At 39.6% G+C, this 19875-nt stretch overlaps 1 protein-coding gene across 1 annotated transcript; it reads right to left on the reverse strand.

Moving 5' to 3' along the window:
* Positions 1-760: 760 nt before the first annotated feature.
* On the reverse strand, positions 761-18196 carry HHLA1 (HHLA1 neighbor of OC90). The gene is made up of 15 exons (XM_029086322.1): positions 18118-18196; positions 15535-15594; positions 14336-14416; positions 13769-13852; positions 13589-13672; positions 12147-12230; positions 11508-11564; positions 11314-11400; positions 10466-10558; positions 8547-8744; positions 7423-7521; positions 7119-7190; positions 1451-1607; positions 1030-1112; positions 761-804 (listed from the first exon to the last, which is right to left on the reverse strand). Exons 1-15 carry the CDS (start codon positions 18194-18196, stop codon positions 761-763), a joined length of 1362 nt encoding a protein of 453 aa, XP_028942155.1.
* Positions 18197-19875: the final 1679 nt, after the last annotated feature.

A 19875-nucleotide genomic window follows, 5' to 3' on the forward strand; every position in this document is an offset into this window, starting at 1 on the left:
ACCTTTCTCTGTGGCTTTATGTTATTTTGAACAGATATTCAGTGAAATGTCAATGTGCAGCAATTGTAGTGCAAATAATCTTCTTGTTTGAAATATTGATGTACTTAACAATGTATGATATGATAGTAGCATCAAGGATTGTGCAATTTGTTTGGTTATTCTTTCCTTTTTTAAAACTGTTTTTTAGATCACCAGAGGTACATACAAAGAAGGAGAAGAATCTTGGCGAGCTCAGGCAAATATATCAAAGAGTGGGAGTACAAGAAGTCTGAATAATTCCTTGGTTGAGCTCTGCACTAGATGAGTTGCTGAAATAATGAGAGACTCTTGACTTGGAATAATGGATAATCTGCATGTGTTTGACATCAGGAAAAATCCTTCTTGTCTTCAGTATCTAATGTTGCTTTTAAATTATTTTGTATTTGTTCATTTTGATTACTTTACCTTAGTTGTAAGTAAAACTGGAATAAACTATTTGCATTTACTAGCCAACCATATAAATATCCTTTATAAAATACAACTTTTAAAAGCCTTTCAATGTTTTTATTGCAGTTACATCACTTGTATAAAATACATCTGGTTTTACACATTATTTTTACAATGCCTTGGAAAAAGACACATTTCTATGTTAACATCTGGTTAATAGCTTGTCTTGTTACAAGTATTTGCAAATAACGTTGCATCCTGCTTTTTACACTGAGAAAGGAGACAACTAAAACTGCCACCAGTCTTCCGATTTTCAGTAAAATTCCTCAGTTCTCTAGACCGACTTGCAGATGTTTTTAAGGCATTTTTGTTTTAATGCTGGAAGGACACAAGAAAACTGTAATCAGAAGAGGTTTTATGAGGAAAATATTAAAAGCATACATGAAGGTTAAATAACCTTTTTTTTTTTTAATCCCTTAACAAATTGTTATCAGATAAAATAGCTGTCTGGTGAAAAACAGCAAGTACTCTGGGAATATCTAAAACATTTTGTTATACCTTCATAATAAGGTATGCAGAGATATAAAGAAAAAATATACTTACTGTGGGTGTAAGCAATTCTTTTGACTCCTTCACAGACATAACTTGCATTTTTCAAGAACCAGGAATAGTATTCAACACAGTACCTGAAGTTAGTTGAAGTTAGGAGAATAGTAACTTGTTATCTTTCATAAGCACTGCTGTATGCCTATCAGACTGCTAATATTGCATATGGAAATAGAAAGCTAGATCCTGGCATCAATGATGTAATTAAATACTTGGAAAAAATCAGCAGAGCTTTATTCACTTAGTTTGAATGCTGGAAGCCAGATTAAGTATGGATCAATGTACTGGGGACCCATTTGGATCTCAGCCAGTAGCCACAGACTCTCAAAAATAAGCATTGGTCATTGAAAATTGTCATTTGAAAAAAGACCAATGGAATATTTTAAGCAGAGAGAGAGAAAATAGTGCCAGGTTTTACCTCATGGAATCCTTTCTGGAATATCTTCTCTGACCAACACAGAGGCACAGCTGAAAAAACCTACACAGCTCCATCACACAGGGATTGATCTTCTGCACTATAAGAGTGACAGGAGGTGAGGTCACACGGGACTCTTTGAGGATCGCCTGTGGACACCCTGGGGAAAAATACAACTCTGAACTAGTTTAAATACTTGTCCCATCAAATTTCTTGCAATGCCTTATTTGGGCTATGAGAAACATGCAGATTAATAAACTCATGTAGGTATCTTAAAATCAAATCTGAGTGAGGCAGATAATTGAAGAGAAAACCACACACAGCCTGGCAGCTACGGGAGTGAAAGCACAAATATTCTGTTCAATTTATTATTACCTACCATAACTGGTTAGTTACTTAAAACCAGCTCAATTTTATTTATCACAAATGTAAGGAATAACCCTAAAGATATAATTTCTTTATTGTTACCTGTTTAGTTGGAGGTTCAGTTGCCACTGAAGCATCAGTTTTCCATAGTGCAAAACAGAAAGACAAGGAGCACCACTGTACATTTATTATATTTTCTTATGCAAATGTTACTTTAATGAAAAATTAACTTTCAGTTCCACATGCTTCCCTACATTCACCCCTAAATCTGAATCCTAGATTAAATATGACTAAGCTAATAAACAAACAGACTCTCACTTCTCTCTCCATCACTTTTTTTAACCTCATTGACAAAATAAACATGGTTTATGCAGAGGTTATGGCTTTCTCTCTGTCACTCTCTTTGTGTGTTAGTTTTCCCCTTCCTTTTTCTACTAACTTGAATAATCAGCTAATTTCAGCCCAGTTTTTAGGATGGGTGAAGATTCTCTAGATAAATACATTCCCACAGGTTTCATGAAAATTAACAAGTAACTGGAGGAGACAAGGTAAATTTTTGCCTGCACTGACAGGAAGGTAGGAATAATTTCTCCATTTTACTATTTGTTTGCCAGGATCCAGCTGGTTAATCAGTGTTTTTTCCTTCAAGTAGCCTCCATTATATTATTTTAACTTAAGAAAAATGCAGGGAAATGGGGTACCTGGAGTTGGACTCCCTCTTCTCCTCTCCTGAGCCAACTAAAAGGAAAATATTTAGTTTACTCTATTCACTGAATCTTCTGCAGTCAGCAGCAAGAGATAAACATTTGCACATCAAACATTTCATCCTGCCAGCAAATGCAGCTGTGCTAGACTGCAGAAAAAGACGTACTATAGAAGAGGTGATGGCAGCTTATAGCAAAATTCTGAATTGCTATGTGGGTGGCAAACACAATCTCTCTTCAGACTCCCTTTATATTACAGAAAAGAGAAAAGAAGGCAAGATGAAAATGGGGGAAAACTGATAAAAAGTCAGGCAAAGCTGAAGCTGTTTTCAGGGCTTTTCTTCAATATATTATGAGAAAAAACCTAACATTTGCCATAATGTTGTCTAGTCCAAAACATTATCTGTCACACATCATCTTGCACCTTAGCAGCTGTGTTACGGTGGGTCAGAATCAAAGGACTTGCTAGGAAAAAAAACAAAAAAACAAACAATATTTAAAAGGTGTTAAAAGGCTACTGGGGCACGGCTAAAGTAGGTGTGTAACCACCTCTCCTTTGCATATTTAATAACTCTGCTCTGAAGAGGAAGTGCTTTGTGTGAGGGCACACTTTGGGTCACTGCAGTGAAGCCACCTGCCCTTCAAAGCATCACATCTGACCCTGGGGAACTGCAGGTTCCCATGTTATGTTGTCCCATGCATACAGAAATCCTTCAAGAAGGATGTCTCCCCTACACCAGCACTCCAAAAAATAAGGGACATCCCTGTGAACGCTACACTGGGACATTTGAGAGGGCACATTTTGCATGATCTGAGTGTCTGCCACATCATGTAATTCGTGCATGTTTTGCATGATGTGGAACTCCCCCTCACACGCACTTGTTGGGGTGGAAGAGTCCAAATGTGCAGAGTGAAGGCAGCTGCAGTGTCACTGTTAACTGGCTTTTCCATTTGTGTAACTAGCAGGAGCTTTTGGCCGTGTGTAGATAAACTGCTTTACCTGCAGAGTATAATCCCCTTAGACAGTGTAATTGCATTTCCAGTTTCACGTCTCATGTGCTTTACAGCTTTGGGCCATCTTATGTTATCTGATAGGAGAGGTTATGGAGGTTAAATCTGGACTAATGAAGTTCTGTTGAAATAAGCTTGAGTTGTCTAGTGCTGACAAGAAGTTTAATATAAAATGGCATTCATGGGCAGAAGGAGAACAAAGGCTCTGCCAACCTGAAAGAGATCACTATGGAACTATTTCTCTTCTGCCAGCACTTGCCCAAGGTAGCAGAAGTCACGGAGAAGTGATGGGCAGGTAGTTGTTGCTCCTAAACTCACAGACTCCTCTGAAAATCGGTTATGTGTCAAAGGCACTACACAAATATCAGGCATAATTAGTCAGGGATGGGCAAGATGGAGCACAATCTCTTAATCTTGGCAGCTTTGCATAAAGGTCATTAGGCTTTGTCCACTTAATAGCATTTGACACACCTTGTTTTTTTTTCCACTTGGTGGCATTTAAAAATTAATGAATTCTTACATTAGTAAACACTCTTTGTGTTCACAACTGAACATCAGAGCATGAGGCAATGAGGTTTTAATATGCTATCCATGAAAAGTAAGTTAGAGTTGCTGTGAATAATTAAAACTTGCTAAAGGCCACCTTCCAATGAATCTCAGTCATCACTGAAGTGGGTATTTGCTATCCTGCCTAACAGGTGTTAAATGCTTTACTCAAGCTATGTGTTTTGCCAGCAGAAATTCAGCATTATCTAAATATAAATTGAATGCCTACAAATTCTATATGGGAAAGAGAAGACAAATAATGAAGCTGAAAGTTAAACAAGTTGCTTTGGTTTTCATTTTTGTCAATTTTAGATTAATGTGGTATTTGCATAATACTATATTTATTTAATGTTGAAATTCAGTTTCAATTAATATTGCATTTAATTTTGTTTGGATTTGATAGTATACTGACATCATATTCCTGAAATTAAAATTTTCAGTGCTTCATAATAATGTTTTATATTTCTTCTGTCATAAATTTCTGATGTGAAATGTGTTCTTTGTATTCAATTAATAAATTCCTAAAGATTTGGATTTAAATTTAAAAAATGAATTAAAAGTGGGAATTTATTTCCTTCTTTCCTAGGAAATTGAGTCATTCAAAAATGCCAGAAAACACAGGAACCATAAGTTCCTGAGCAGACCTTTGCTCTTGTCTATTTGAAATTACCACGTTACTGTCACAGGCAGATAAGTGAGCAATTCTTGCTACAGTAAACAGACTTCTCCATTATTAAATCATATCACATCTCTCTGACATTGAGATTAAATTTTGTTGTCAGCAAAAAACAATGTTACGGCCACTATGATTAATTCAGACTTGCATTATCCCTCCCTGCATACCCTAACATGCACACTTGCATATTTTATCAGTTAGCATCCACTTTTGTGGTTTAAGAAATTACTTCTCAGAATATCTCAGTCTTCACAGCATTATGGATGCACTTCATTGCTTTGTGATCCTGTTATTCAATTTATTTCCCTGAATGAGTGATTGATACGTGCAGGTAGACAACCTCTGTCATCATGGTTTCTGGTAGAGAGGCATTTAGTGACTCTCCATTCCCTGATCTCATTGAAATCCATGTTTCTCAGCCTTTTCAAAACAGAAGTTTTTAGGTTCTCCAGGGTCTATAGTGTTGCTCACCAGACAGCAATTGGCACATTAAGAAACTCTGGAATTGTGCACACCACAAGTCCAGTCACATACTCCAGCAACTTCCAGTTCACTGGCTGTTATTTAATCCTCAAGCCAAATGCACCCAAAGCAAACAAGACATGCAGAGAACTTCAGTTTTGTGCACAGAATTTTTGATGGATAAGAATTACCATAGCATATTCCTCTGCTCCTAAAAAAAGATAAGAAGACCTAGTTCACCTGAAATTCTCTTCACACCATCAAGAGTGTCAAGAGGTCAAACTATATTCATGTGATATGACATTGACTCATTTTCTTCATGCAAACAGTATATGTCATGGGGGGTAAGGTGAGGACTCTGGTATTTTGAGGTCTTTAAATAGAAGTAAAATGAGAGAAAAACAAACAACAAAAAAGGATATTAGACTTCCTATCTCCACAATTTGAGAAGCTTCTTACATCAAGAATGGCTCCTTGGCTCAACACCAATGAGCCTTCTCTTTGGCAGCATGTGTCAGTAGATAGTACTTGCACCGCAGTGTTTTCATGCAATAGCTTCCTCCTCCTCTTCCCTGACACTGCCTTTCTGTAGGACTTGTGTTTGTATGATCACTTGGTGCTATTGTCAAACTTTGTTTTTCAGGGTCAGTATTTTTAACTCTGTTAATGTTATTTTCTTCTGAAAACAGATGCTCCACTGAATCATATGCTCTTAAATATTTTATTTTCTAATAGTACAAGTAAAAAAAAAAAAAAAAAGAAAAAGAAAAAGAAAAGAAGACAAGCAACCCAATGTATGCTGATAAATTCAGCCAATGAGAACAGGACTGGGAACTATGGAAAACCTGATCAGAATCAGCAAAAGCTAAAAAAAGTAACAGCACTGGATCCTGGTCTTGGAATGCTGCAATAGGCAACAGCAGCAAAACCAAGGGAAAAAGCAAATTAAGTAAGATACTACTGCTCACCTACTGTGTGATTATTCACAGGGACAGAAAAATTGAAGATTTGTGAAAGAACCTTCCTCAGTGACACAAATATGTTTACTCCCCCCAAAAAATCCATTTACAGACAAGTAAAGTAATGTTGGAATTCAGCAAAGAGCTGGGAGAAGTTGGTATTCAAAATACCATTAGAAATGGTGAGACTAGCACCCCCAAGGGTTTGAAAGATGTCGACAGGATGGGGTGTGTTTTACTTAGTCCATGAAGGGGGCCTACAGGAAGGTTGGGGAGGGACTTTTTACAAGGGCAAGGAGTGATAGTATGAGGGGTAATGGCTTCAAACTGGACAAGAGTAGATTTAGATGAGATCTGAGGAAGAAATTCTTTCCTGTGACAGTGGTGAGACCTGGAACAGGTTGCCCAGAGAAACTGTGGATGACCCCTGGAAGTGTTCAAGGCCAGGTTGGATGAGGCTTTGAGCAACCTGTTCTAGTGGAAGGTGTCCCTGTTGATGGCAGAGGGTTTGAAACTAGGTGGTCTTTAAGGTCCCTTCCAACCCAAACCATTCTGTGATCCTATGATGCTGTTACCTAGAGCTGAACTAGTCATCATCAGACTCCAAAACTTGTTTTAGTGGCTGAGATTTATTCCCATTGTACTCCTGAGCTCTGCTCCTACTTTGTAAATTTGGGAGCAGGTAGCCTGGACTCAGACACACACATGCTCAGCATCCAAACTAGGTGCTGGACTCTCCCAGAGTTCAGATTCCCTTCCTGGCATTGAATCAGGTCCAGTTTTTCAAAAACAAATATGGTAAAAGTCCCCTAGACATTTTGCGTGCTTTACATACATAAGATATCACATAAATTAAACATGTATGTTGTTTCTGCCTGGGAAAATTTGGATATTGATATACTTTCAAACATACTTTTATTTTTGCTGCATGAGGTGCAGCTACTTACTGGTAGCTGAGTAAAGTTTCAGTGTCACACCAGGCCTGTACGGTGGCGTAGACAGTACTGAGGAAGGCAAATCTGCAGGAGGGAAAAGAGTATAAGTTGTCTTGATCTCTTAACACGAAAAAATATAAAGGAAGTTTGACTGAAAGAATAACAGGGAAAAAATAAAGCTGCAGTCACAGACCACTAATGAACACTTACACAGACTTTGATATACATTCACAGTCATCTATTTCTGTATATATTATTTTCTATTTCACGAATGTCCCAACTGACACACCTTGTTATTATCCCAGTTCAATCTTACCTGGCTCTGTTTGCATCAATTTGCTGGTTTCTTGAGGAGACCCTGTCTGCATCCAAAATGCATGCATGTCAGCTATGGGAACAGAGAGACACATGCTTCCTGTCATTCAGGATAGTTGTTATTTATCTGCCTTCTGAGAAGAATTGCTATATGTGAGACAGCTCAACAACACAGTCCCTCAGCCAGTACTTCCAGTGGCATATAAAAATGACAAGATAAAAAAAGGACAGCAGCTGTACTTTGTTAGATCTTTAAAAGTCTATAGGCTGTGGAAAAGAAGGATTTAAAGAAGGTATGTTTAGTGGAGACAAAAATAAGCAGATTTGCATTGCTTTTCCACAGGTCTGCTGACCAAATTTGGAGCAAAATGTGAAGGAAGACCTGGGTGACAGAGGTGTCGGTGAGGAGCAAGACTTTGTTTTTTTCCTCAAAGGGTAAGAAACTCCAGATGGACCCTATAACAGATTTTAGCACTTCTACAATAAAGAAATCATAGAATCATAGGATTATAGAATGGTTTGGGTTGGAAGTGACCTTTGAAGGTCATCTAGTCCAACCTGCCTGCAGTGAGCAGGGGCATCTTCAACTAGATCAGATTGCTCAGAGCCTTGTCCAACCTGACCTGGAATGTTTCCAGGGATGGGGTTTCTACTGTGTCTCTGGGAAATCTGTTCCAGTGTTTCACCACCCTCATTGTAAAATCTTCCTTATATCTAGTCTGAATCTCCCCTCTTTTAGTTTAAAACCATCACCCCTTGTCCTGTCACTACAGGTCCTGCTAAAAAGTTTGTCCCCATCTTTCTTATAAGCCACCTTGAAGTACTGAAAGGCAGCAATAAGGTCTCCCCGGAGCCTTCTCTTCTCCAGGCTGAACAACCCCAACTCTCTCAGCCTTTCTCCATAGCAGAGGTGTTCCAACCCTCTGATCATTTTTGTGGCCTCCTCTGGACCTGCTCCTCCAGGTCCATGTCTTTCTTGTGATGAGAAACTGACTTACTACTGACTCAGAGTGGATGTCTATGAAGAGCTTCCCAACGTCTACCTCAGAGATGTGGTTTCAGCTTTTGGCCAAACCCCACAGCTAGCAGGGTAAATTGAGTGTCAGTCCTCCATGCCATACTCACTGGGGCTGGGCTGCAGGGCTGGCAATGGGGCCGGGCTCCCCTCAGCAGTTGAAGGGGTTCTGGCTGTCCCTCGTGGTCTGAAAGCATCCACGTGTGGTGATGGAAACCCCAGTTCTTTCACTCCAACTGTCTTTGGCCATGGTGGGAATCTTGTGGTGAGGATTTCCTCTCCTTTCAGGGCAAGAGGGATCCTGGTAGCTGGAGAAGCAGGAGAGACAGAGACCAAGGGAGGTCACCAACAACACAAGGGCACAAGTAACATGCTGTGGATGCTGGTGGCCCAGAGCAGCAATGAGTGTAAACACTGGAGGACAATAAAATACACCCAGAAAAACCCATCTACTCCTTGAGCGCTTCCCCTGGCAGGTGAGTGGCCACATCTCCATCTCACTTTAAATATGGAAACATGGAGAGTGTCAATAATGTTTGAAATTTTAACTGAGAACACTTTAATATGCAAATTTTCATAAACAAAAAAAGAAACAGAAATGTTCCTGTGAAGTGGTGGGGTTTTTTCTTCACATACATTATTTTTTATTTTATAAACTGCTTCACTACAGAGGAAAGAGATGAAAGCTCTCATCTGTGTGAAGGGGAGCAGGCAAGTACTGGAGGGCAGATACTGGAATTTGGGAACTGCTGACATTTTGTGGCAGGAGTGACACACAGGGCTGGAAGAGATAACGAAGGTTGGTATGTGGTTCAGCAAAATAAAAGTTCTTATAAAAAGACAGCAGGCTGACTAAGGAATGTGTAGAAATTTTGTTGTAGACAGATGCAGCTTCAGTGATGAGGAGGTACGAAGTAAAATTCTGAATTTCTCTTTGCTCCTACTATGTGGAAGCAAGTGTAAAGGTTTGTTTTTCTGCTTTCAAAATGAGGCGGATCATAGCTTTTCTATCTTGTAGCCTTCTGGCAAAGCTAAAAGCACTGAATCATCATAGGATCACAGAATGGTTTGGGTTGGAAGGGACCTTAAAGATCATCCAGTTCCAACCCCCCTGCCATCAGCAGGGACACCTTCCACTAGAACAGGTTGCTCAAAGCCTCATCCAACCTGGCCTTGAACACTTCCAGGGAGGGGGCATCCACAGCTTCCCTGGGCAACCTGTTCCAGGTCTCACCACCCTCACAGGAAAGAATTTCTTCCTCAGATCTCATCAAAATCTACTCTTGTCCAGTTTGAAGCCATTACCCCTCATACTATCACTCCTTGCCCTTGTAAAAAGTCCCTCCCCAACCTTCCTGTGGCCCCTTCAGGTACTGGAAACTTATGAAATGTTCAGGTACTCACAACTGAACATCATATAAAGTCAAAGACAGAGAAAAAAATATGAAAAAAATACAATAAAAAAGAAGATGAAATGGTTTGAACTATCCTTTTCTTGGTTTAAAAACAAACTTTTTTTTTTTTTAACTTCTTTGTCTCCTTAGAAAACTTATTTTTCTAACAACCCTCATACTATCACTCCTTGCCCTTGTAAAAAGTCCCTCCCCAACCTTCCTGTGGCCCCTTCAGGTACTGGAAACTTATGAAATGTTCAGGTACTCACAACTGAACATCATATAAAGTCAAAGACAGAGAAAAAAATATGAAAAAAATACAATAAAAAAGAAGATGAAATGGTTTGAACTATCCTTTTCTTGGTTTAAAAACAAACTTTTTTTTTTTTAACTTGTCTCCTTAGAAAACTTATTTTTCTAACAAAATGGCAAAAAAAAAAAAAATCTTGGTCTTCTTCTATTCCCTAAACTATTCAGTGCATTACTGACCTGATCTGCTGCTGTTTAGGACAAAATTTTATCTTACTCTGTAATTGTATTTTAATATCACAGTGCTGAGCAGCAAGCATACATGATCACTTAACAAGACATTAATCAAGAAGAATATAAATTTAGGTCTGACAATACTTGCTCACTTTTAAATGTCCACCCAGATTCCGTTGATGGATCCACTCTTTTGTTTGAGTCTTCCTGTAATTTCATGAAACTTGAATAAATCGAATCTAGATTTTTCAGGTATGAGAAGCTGGGTTAGTATGCTCACCATTCATCACAATTTGCATGAAAAAAAGGAAAGAAATCAGGTTCTGGTGCAAAAGAAACAGCTGGTGTCTTTTTAAATGAAAGTCATTTTTGGCAAAGTGTATTTGATCTTTTTTTTTTTTTTTACAGGACTAAAACATCATGTAGCTTTGAGAACAGGTGAACTTGTCACTGATTTCACTGTCTGCCTTTTTCATCAAGCATTGAAAATGAGAAATAGTCATGGGCAGTAATGAGAGGTGAGTATCTGAAGTTCAGTTCAACCTGGCAAAGCAGTTTTGGTTGAGGAGCCATGCAGAATACTGGCTGAAAGTATTCAACTCCTTTCTGAAGGTAACTCATGTAAAAGTAGGAGATAATTGATGCTGAGAGAGCTAAGGGAGGTGTTCATTTAGATTAAGAACATCAGGAAGCCTTCACAGGCCAGTGCTGAATTATGTAAAAACTCCTATCCCGGGAGGTCCTCATAGCTAATAACTTAAAAGTTTGTAAATTTTATTTACCTTTGTAATAGAAATATTATATTATACTTACAATAATATAAATATTAGTCTAATAAATTATAAAATATATAATAATGTACAAATATATACAAATAATCATAAAATATATTTTAAAAAATATTTTTACATTTTGAAGTTGGAGCATTTATTGCAAGTGCTACCTGGACGTAGTTTTCATTGCTGTTGCTGTTTCCTTTTATTCCCTAGGTTGTACTTACCCAGGTCAGAAGATTTGTTACTGGAAAATGTGTAATTGATAACAGGAGATTTCTCCAGCATTTCCCAAAAGTCAGACAGATTTCTCCCTGCAAATAGAAATGTTTACAAACATCAAGAAAGCTTGTTTCCAGTATAAGACATCACTGAGAATAAATAGGGCAATATTTTGGGTTGGACTGGTTTTAACATTCACCTGTCTGCCCTGTCATCACACAGATGTAGATACAATCTGAGTCATTGCTCTGACGCACTGAAAGGAAAAAAAATAAAAAAGTAAAAGAGATCATTGTTACCAGTTTTCATTAAGTGATACTATCTTAAATAGTTGAAAACATAAACACAAAATGGTATGTGGCTACTACAACTGGCCAAATATTTTCCTTCTGATTTCATTTTTGACAAAAAACTCGAATAAGCACCAAATCCAAATGCTGATATTTCCAGGAGAAATATTTTTTATCTAATTAAAATTCTAAATTACAAACATTTTCACATGGGGAAAAAAAAAAAAAAAAGTTCTTCAGATAATATATCCCATAATTTTCCTTCGGAAATTATAATTCTTCAGAATAATAATATTTAATAATAATTCATGAAACTTTCAAATGAAACATGGTTGCTCAAAGAAGCCTGTGTCTATATTATATATATACACTCATTGTATATGTATCTTGTTCCTCTAAGGAGAGTGTTACTACACAATCCGTCCTTTACAAGAAAAGTGCTGCTGAGTAAGAGTAATAGGCTTTTATACACATTTCTATTCTTGTTCCCGTGCCAGAAATAAATCAGACAAATGAGATTATGATAAATGTTAAAAGGAAATGCAAACCTGAAAGAATAGAAGTGGATTTGAAAATTTCTGTGAGATAACTGGTGGAGTTTCCAATAATATCAACAAGTAAAGCTGTAAAATCTAAACAACAAAATAATAACAAAAAATGATTAAAAATACATATTCTACCATCTATGTTAAGTCAAAAAATCACCTTTATATGTGATCATATTTTAGATATTTACTTATACGTGATAATGATTAAAATATTTTGAAGTTCAAAATGTTTCTGCTGAATGGGAGTGAATTTAGGAAGCCACTGGAATAATCTGCAGAAGTATATTTCAAAGATGATACCCAAAATACCACCAATGTGCCTAAAAGTAAACTTAAATGGAATTTAAAAAATCTGCTAAGGAATTTAAGGAATCTGTTCAAGAGAACAGTTTAAAGTAACACTCTACTTAACCTGCTTTAATGTAGGAGAACCAAAGCCTGTAGGCTTTGCCTGTACTAACTACCTATCTGCCATGTGGGACCTCCTAGGAGGCATCTGATGGTCTCCTTAGAGGTCTACTTCAGATATACTGTCAATGTTGTGTCCTGGTTTTTGCTAGGATAGGGTTAATCAGGTCAAAAAATGGCTAGTGTTGGTACAACTTTTTAATAACAGTTTCTAGCAGGTTAATGTTCTCATTTAGGGAGTAACAGACATGAGCCCCGTGTCAGGTGCTCAATTTTTACTATTTGGGAGAATACTCATCACCAAAATATTCTTGATTTGAGGCAGAAAAAATAAAGTTTCTCCATTATCCTCCAAGGCAGACTGGGTCATTGTTCAATAAGGCTTATGAGCTATGTCAGTCCAGAAAAAACCATTGCGGCTCATGTGCGGTCATCACATGCAGCTTGGTTCTGATCACTAGCTGTTGAGCTACTCTTGTTATCTTACATTAACCAGCCATAGAATTAGAGTTCTCAGACCCATTCTGGAATGTTAAATACTGTGAGGACATGGGTGTGAATGAAGATTATAGGTGAAGGATTTGCTCAACAGCATTTTACAGGCCATTAAACAGCTCTATGAAGAAGTTAATCCTTGCTTTTAACTCCTGTTGGGCTCATTGAAGTTCCTGGACTCTGTTGATGCAGAGAAGCCCTTGTTCGTCTCCTGCAGGTTATCTCAGGAGAGTGAAAGTGGCTAAGGTAATGTATCATACATTGCTGGGTTGTCTCTCCTGAGCTGCCGTTGGTATTCTAAGGAGGAAAGGGTGGTCTTTCCACTGGATGGTCACTTGACTGACGGTTCCATCCCAGGCTGGATGCAGCCAAGTGAGACTGAGTTCATTGAGCCTCCCCCAACGTTCAGAGCCACCACTCGTTGTAATAGCCGTTGACCTCAGTTTGGCAATGCTGCTCATAAGGATGAAAACTGCAGAATTCAGGCTACAGCTTTCATCTCCAAAGGAAATAATTCAGCCTAAGCGCACTCTACCCACCTGCCAAGTCATTTGTCACGTTGTTCAAACAGTAGCAGTAATGCATAGGGAACTTGCCAGGGTCAACATTTTTCACATTAGAAACTGTAGGGAGAGACAGAAAAATCGGTTCAGTATCTAGATGCATGGGCTGTGTGAAAGAAAACGCTCCTGTGTGGAGCAAAGCACCAAGACACTCACTGTTATAAATGGTGACTGACACTTTGTGGAAGGCAAGTGAGCTGTAAGACGTGACGCTCAGCAAAGAGAAGAGCTTTTTGGTACCTGCAGAAACACATACCTATGCTATTAGCGGTTGGAACAAGTTATGAGGACAGCATGTTTTGACTCTGCTCATTTAATTTCTAAAAGATTCCTGAGGTGCTGATACTAAACAGCTGCCTGAGACTCAATTCTTTCTCATTTCCACTGAGGGAAGGATAATTTGTATTATTTCTTCTTCTTTTTTTTTTTTTTTTTTTTTTTTTTTTTTTTTTTAATTCAGATCTACACTGGATTATAAAGTACTTTTTGGAGGCATCCCATAAGTAATTTTGTTGTGTCTATATATAAACACACACTAATTTCTAAATTCTTTGGGGCAGACAGCTATCTGCATTATAAATGTGCAAGGGTAACGTGGTCCTAGAAGCAATTCTGGAGCAGACAGCATGCATTTATGGCTTCTCCAGCCAACATCGTTAGCCCTTTGTCTCATTGACCACTGGGCTGACAGCCTGTGTGACCTGCCTGGCCTTGTCACATTACCTCTGAGCGTTGTGTTCAGCATACCGTTCACCAGCTCTGTCAGGTTAATAGCAGCCAGATCCACAGACTTTGCTGGCAGCTCTGAAAAAGAAGAGGTCTCTGAGCAGTTGGTTGCATGAGGGCACAAGGAAATGATTGTTAATCCCCTGCTTATACAGGGCAAAAATCTTCTGGAATGGGAAAAACAAAATAAATATTGGGAGACACCGAAAAAACTATGTTGAGAAAATAAAGATACCAGAAGTACAGAGAGGAGTCTGGAAAATAAAAAGATAAAACAGGCAGTGCAATGGTTGGCCAAAATGTGGGTCATGCTGTGTGTCACCTCTTCCCTGAAGCGCGCCCTTGAGCGGGGACCAGGGGCCCGAAGCCAGTCCCGACGTTTTGGTGCCCCCTCGTGCTGGGCAATGGCTATTTTTGCCAAAACCGCAGCAGATCTCTCTTCACAGATCACAAATGGAGGAGAAAGTTCTTAGGAAATGTTCCCCCGATGGAAATATAAATTTCCTTTTTTTTTTTCTTCTTTTTTTCTTTTTTTTTTCAGCTACCTTGATGGCTGTTCTGCTACCACAGAATAAATTGACTGTGGCTGAATCATGCTTTTTATTCAACAGAAGTTTTCCTTCTGTTGAAGTAATTTATTTGTTTTTCCCAAATCAAAATTTCTAAAGAGGTTCTTTTGTTTCTCTCCAACAAAGTCGTGAAGACAGAGAGCATTATGTTATCTGTGTGTGTGTGTGAGGAGGAAGGTCTGTGTGTGCATGACAGACAGAGAAAAAACAGAGTAGGATGGAAAAAGAAGCAGAGAAAGCTGAGATGAGAACAAAATTGAATCTGAGGAGAAATACATTTTTCCAATGACACCAGTATCATTTTTAATCAATTCAAAACTGAGCTGCACCCCAGGGCTTGTCCACATGTAGAAGAGGAAAGGGAAAACAAAAGGGAACAGGGAGCTTGGAAGGAGAGAAAAGGAAATGAGAAAACAGCATTTTAGGTTCCTGGAAGGATGGAGGCTAAACTGACCAGGGACCTGGGTAAGTCCTGTGTTGGGTGAGGAGCCCTTGTGGCAGTGGTGGGTTGGGGCTCATAGACTCTGCAGGAGAAGGGCCCATAGGCCACCAGCTCCATATCCAGCACAATACCTCCCACTCCCATTAATACCCCCACGCAGGGTCCCCTGAAGTGCTACTTGTTACCTGCAGTAGCCAGCACTGCCACTTGCTTCTCTTTCTTATGTTCTTTTCTTATGCTTGAAGCTGTAAAATGAAGAAAGAAACAGAATTAGTTTTCCCTGTTGAGTTACCAAGAAACTGCTCTGCACTGGTGTGGCCTCACCTTGAGTACTGTGTACAGGTTTGGGCACCACAGTGCAAAAAGGATCAAAAGCTACTGGAGAGTGTCCAGAGGAGGCCACTAAATTGGTGAAGAGTTTATAGGGGAGGCCATATGAGGAGAGGCTCAAGTCACTTGATTTGTTCAACCTGGAGAAGAAAAGGCTGAGAGGAGACCTCATCATGGTTGTAACTTCTTCATAAGGGGAAGAGGAGGGGCAGGTGCTGATCTCTTCTCCCTGGCAGACCAAAAATAGGACCAAAGGAAACGGCAGGAGGATGTTCCAGGGGAGGTTTAGGCTGGACATTAGGAAAAGGTTCTTCACCCAGAGGGTGGTGGAGCACTGGAACAGGCTCTCCAGGGAGGTGGTCATGACACCAAGCCTGACAATATTGAAGAAGCATTTGGCCAAGGCCCTCAAACACGTAATCTGAATCTTGGGATTGTCCTGTGCTAGGACAAGAGTTGGACTCGATGATCCTTGTGGGTCCCTTCCAACTCACAACATTCTATGACTCTATGATTTTATGAACTCTCTGCCTGGGTTACTTTGCTGCTGTCGTTCATTATAGCTCAGGACTGATGGACGTTAGCACTGCAAAGCAGGCCACTGAGTATCTACAACAGCAGCTCAGAAGCGATGGACATTAGCACTGTAAAGCAGGCCACTGAGTATCCACAACAGTGGCTGATCAGGTGCCTAAGAATAAGGATGTCCTAAAGGACATGCCAGGTCCTTTACCTGCCAGCTAAAGAAAGAAAACAGTTAAATATCAGAGCTTGCCCCCTTAACTCAAGAATCAAAAGGAAAAAAAATAGTTGCAAACCGTTGTAGAGGTCTGCACTAGGCTTGCACACAACATTGCCTGCAAGGTACATGTTATAATAATGCCCAATCTAAACAAATCTTCACAGCCTGTGTGCATGTTTGTTATTCAGCGAAGTCATTCGATTGAGTACTGTTCTTGAGAGCTGTGTTGCGGGAGCAATGGAGTGGAGATGGTCTCAGTAGATTGGACTTGCTTTCTGGGATTCCCTCAGTGACTGACAACAGCAAAGTGCAGAGCAGCAAATTAGACTTTGCAGGACAAATTGAAGTGCAGAAGTTTTGTGCTTAGGCTCCCTGTGCAATCAGTGGAGAGCTGAGTGATTCCAAAGAGTAACCCAGAAGGCTCCCTAAATCATGGAATCATAGAATCATTTAGCTTGGAAAAGACTTTTAAGATCATTGAGTCCAACCATAAACCTCACCCAAGTCCACCATTAAACCATGTCCCTAAGCACCACTTCTACATGTCTTTTAAATACCTCCAGGGATGGTGACTCAACCAATTCCTTTGGCAACCTGTTCCAATGTTTGACAACTCTTTTGGTAAAGAAGTTTTTCCTAATATCCAATCTAAACCTCCCCTCGTGCAACTTCAGGCTGTTTCCTCTTGTTCTATTGCTTGTTATTTGAGAGAAGAGATTGACAATCACTTTGCTAAAACCTACTTTCACATAGTTGCAGAGTGATAAGGTCTCCCCTCAGCCTCCTTTTCTCCAGACTAAACAACTCCAGTTCCCTCAGATGTTTTGCATAGAACTTGTTCTCTAGACCCTTCACCAGCTTCATTGCCCTAAAGGAGCCAGTGCTAGAAAATTCTAACCTTTCATGCTTCTGTGAAGCTTCAGCTTCTCAGTCTATCCAGGCTTCCCATAGAGAGGGACCTCTCCTGGGATCTGATGGTGAGGAGGTCTCACCTTAGTGGTGGTGGTGTACTGCTCTGTGTTGTGACCTAATGGACAGAGTAGTCACCAGGGAGTAGGAAACCTAGGTTCAAAATCCTCTTCATCAAGAGGAAATCTGTAGAACTGGAAGCAGCAGAAGAAAGAAGAGATGTGACTGCATGATCTGCCCAGTGCTCGTCCTTATTTGTACAGGACTCTGTACCTTGTACAGAAGGCGATCCTGGAGCTGCTTGTGCCTAAATTGGTGAAACCCCAGTGCTCGTCCTTATTTGTACAGAACTCTGTACCTTGTACAGAAGGCGATCCTGGATGCATTTCCCTTTCTCCTTTCTTTCTTTCTTTCTGCATAAGGAAAAATATCCTATGAATAATTCATGGTGTAAGGTCTGTAAACTGTGGCTCCTCATATGATGCCAGTCACCTGTATTAACAACTTTCACTTAGTATGAGTTAAATTTGGTTCAATTATCTGGGTGGTAAGAGCTCTTCTAACCCTTCTGACTCCAGATTCATGGCATGGGAGACCAGAGCAAAATTTTGCCATCATCTAGTCCATTCTGGTGCCTGGCATGAACGCTGGAGCTTCAGCCCATCAGCCTTGCCTACACAGGGTGAAAGAATCAAGCCTGACACAGATGTGGGAATGGGGCTATGGGCAAAATTGGGAAAGACACACTTGAGTTTTTCCCTGCAGAGCACCAAATCATTGTCCTTACCTGTGTTGCAAACCAGAAAGAGACACAGAAATCCCAGGATTATCTTCACTGGCACATGCCAGCAGAACCACTGCATCATGGACTCTAACTTCCAGCAATTTGGGCTGCTCTAGGAGAAAGAAATACTGTTTTGGTGGTAAAGCATGTGGTATTGTGCAATTTTGTCCAACACTTATCCCAGAAAAATGTGACCATGAGAGAAATATTAGGTCTCTGGGATGCAGAGGAAAGATTGGTGGTATAAATGGCAAAGAATCAGAAATCACACAACCAGTATTTTCTGTGTATGTGTATGTATCATGAGTTTAGTATTTAACTCTTTATTGAGTCCTACATAGTTGCTGCCTTAGAGGGACTTGATAAGGTCCTCTTCTCTGGCAGGATGACTTGTGCCTTAGGGACACTGACACATCAGGTGCCTAAATCCATTCTGTTGAAGCAGGATAAAATTTACTTCTGTTCAATTTCAGAGTAGATATCAACTAAGCTACTTATCTGCAGAAATATTTCTTGCTCAGTCACCCCTAGTCTTGTATTTCTATAGTTAAATATTGGCACCAAACTCTCCTGTGCTGCCTTGCCTAGTTACTTGGGAGGGATTAACGGTGCTCTGCCTTTCAGACAATGAACTGCTTTCCAGAGTTTAAAGATTTAATTAGACATGGTTAGAAAAAAATAAGGAATGTCCTTGCTTCTGTGTATGTTCCTCTCTGTGTAATATAGCAACATGTCAAATAGCCCTGTAGTTGTCAGAAAATGAGGGAGCACGCGAAAATTAGAAAAAAAGTCCAAAAAATTCCTTTGTATCTTCTCAGAGTAGCTAATCTTGTGACTATGCAGTAAACCATTATGTTGAAGATAATACTGTTTGATTTACAAACTATTATCATAATATTTAAAATCTTTCTCATATTTAGTTCATTAAAAAATTAATACATTTTGAAAATAACTAATTTGTACTTAATAGTTCTAAAGAGACTCTGCCTTGGGATGGTGAAACAATATCAAGCATTTCTGTGTTTGAAATGTCTGTGTTTGCTTGCCTGAGGAGTCAAAAACACTTAAGTGACAGCTCTGCTAATTTAAACGAAACCATGGCCAAATCTCACTCCCCAGACTTCATACTCCACCACCTTTCTATGAGCTGGACTAATTATGCATGGACCAAGTCCAGTGTCCTGTGGACCAGTTTAGCATCAAAAATCCTAAACTTTGCAACAATAATTGGGATCTGACCAATCAACTAGACTAAGACCATGAATGTATTGCTGGCATGAGAATCACAGGGTCTGAAATCCCATCAAGGCTATTCCTGCTACCACTGTCTGGTATTATGAAGCTTTACTGGGACTGGTAACAGCTTTTTCTATGGACCTGTGGACTCTGTAGTTATGGGAGACTGTAACATGGTAGCTCAAGCCTGCTAATAAGCTCACATGATGGAAGCGATGGTGATGTAGTCTGCACTGATGTTGGTATAAAACTAATGCACATTTACAGATTCTGCTCAGTATTATATTTTTTCTCCTCTTTGGTTTGACTGTATGAAACCGAGAGGAGTTAATGAGACATACTCCTCAGTAGTGCTGAATTCGAAGAACTGGTGCTTTGAAAAGGTGGGGGGAGGTAGTTGTTGGGGAGAGCAGGCTCTGGGGTCAACTGGGGCTGTGGGATGGAGAGTTGAACTATCACATCAAGGGGAAGGTTGTAGCTACCTATGTTTTGGAGCAGGAGGTCTAGGGAGGTTGGTGCACTTAG

The sequence above is a fragment of the Antrostomus carolinensis genome, unplaced genomic scaffold (assembly GCF_000700745.2).
Source record: "Antrostomus carolinensis isolate BGI_N321 unplaced genomic scaffold, ASM70074v2 scaffold3618, whole genome shotgun sequence".
NCBI classification, from domain to species: Eukaryota; Metazoa; Chordata; class Aves; order Caprimulgiformes; family Caprimulgidae; genus Antrostomus; species Antrostomus carolinensis.

Excerpts from the sequence above, each read along its gene's own strand:
- HHLA1 (XM_029086322.1), bottom strand. The coding sequence starts at position 18,196 with ATGATGCAGTGGTTCTGCTGGCATGTGCCAGTGAAGATAATCCTGGGA. Across the intron at positions 11,565-12,146 it reads ATCCACTTCTATTCTTTCAG|TGCGTCAGAGCAATGACTCA; the intron begins GTTTGCATTTCC and ends TTTTCCTTTCAG. Across the intron at positions 7,522-8,546 it reads AGCCCTGCAGCCCAGCCCCA|GAAGCATGTGTCTCTCTGTT; the intron begins GTGAGTATGGCA and ends CCTGAATGACAG.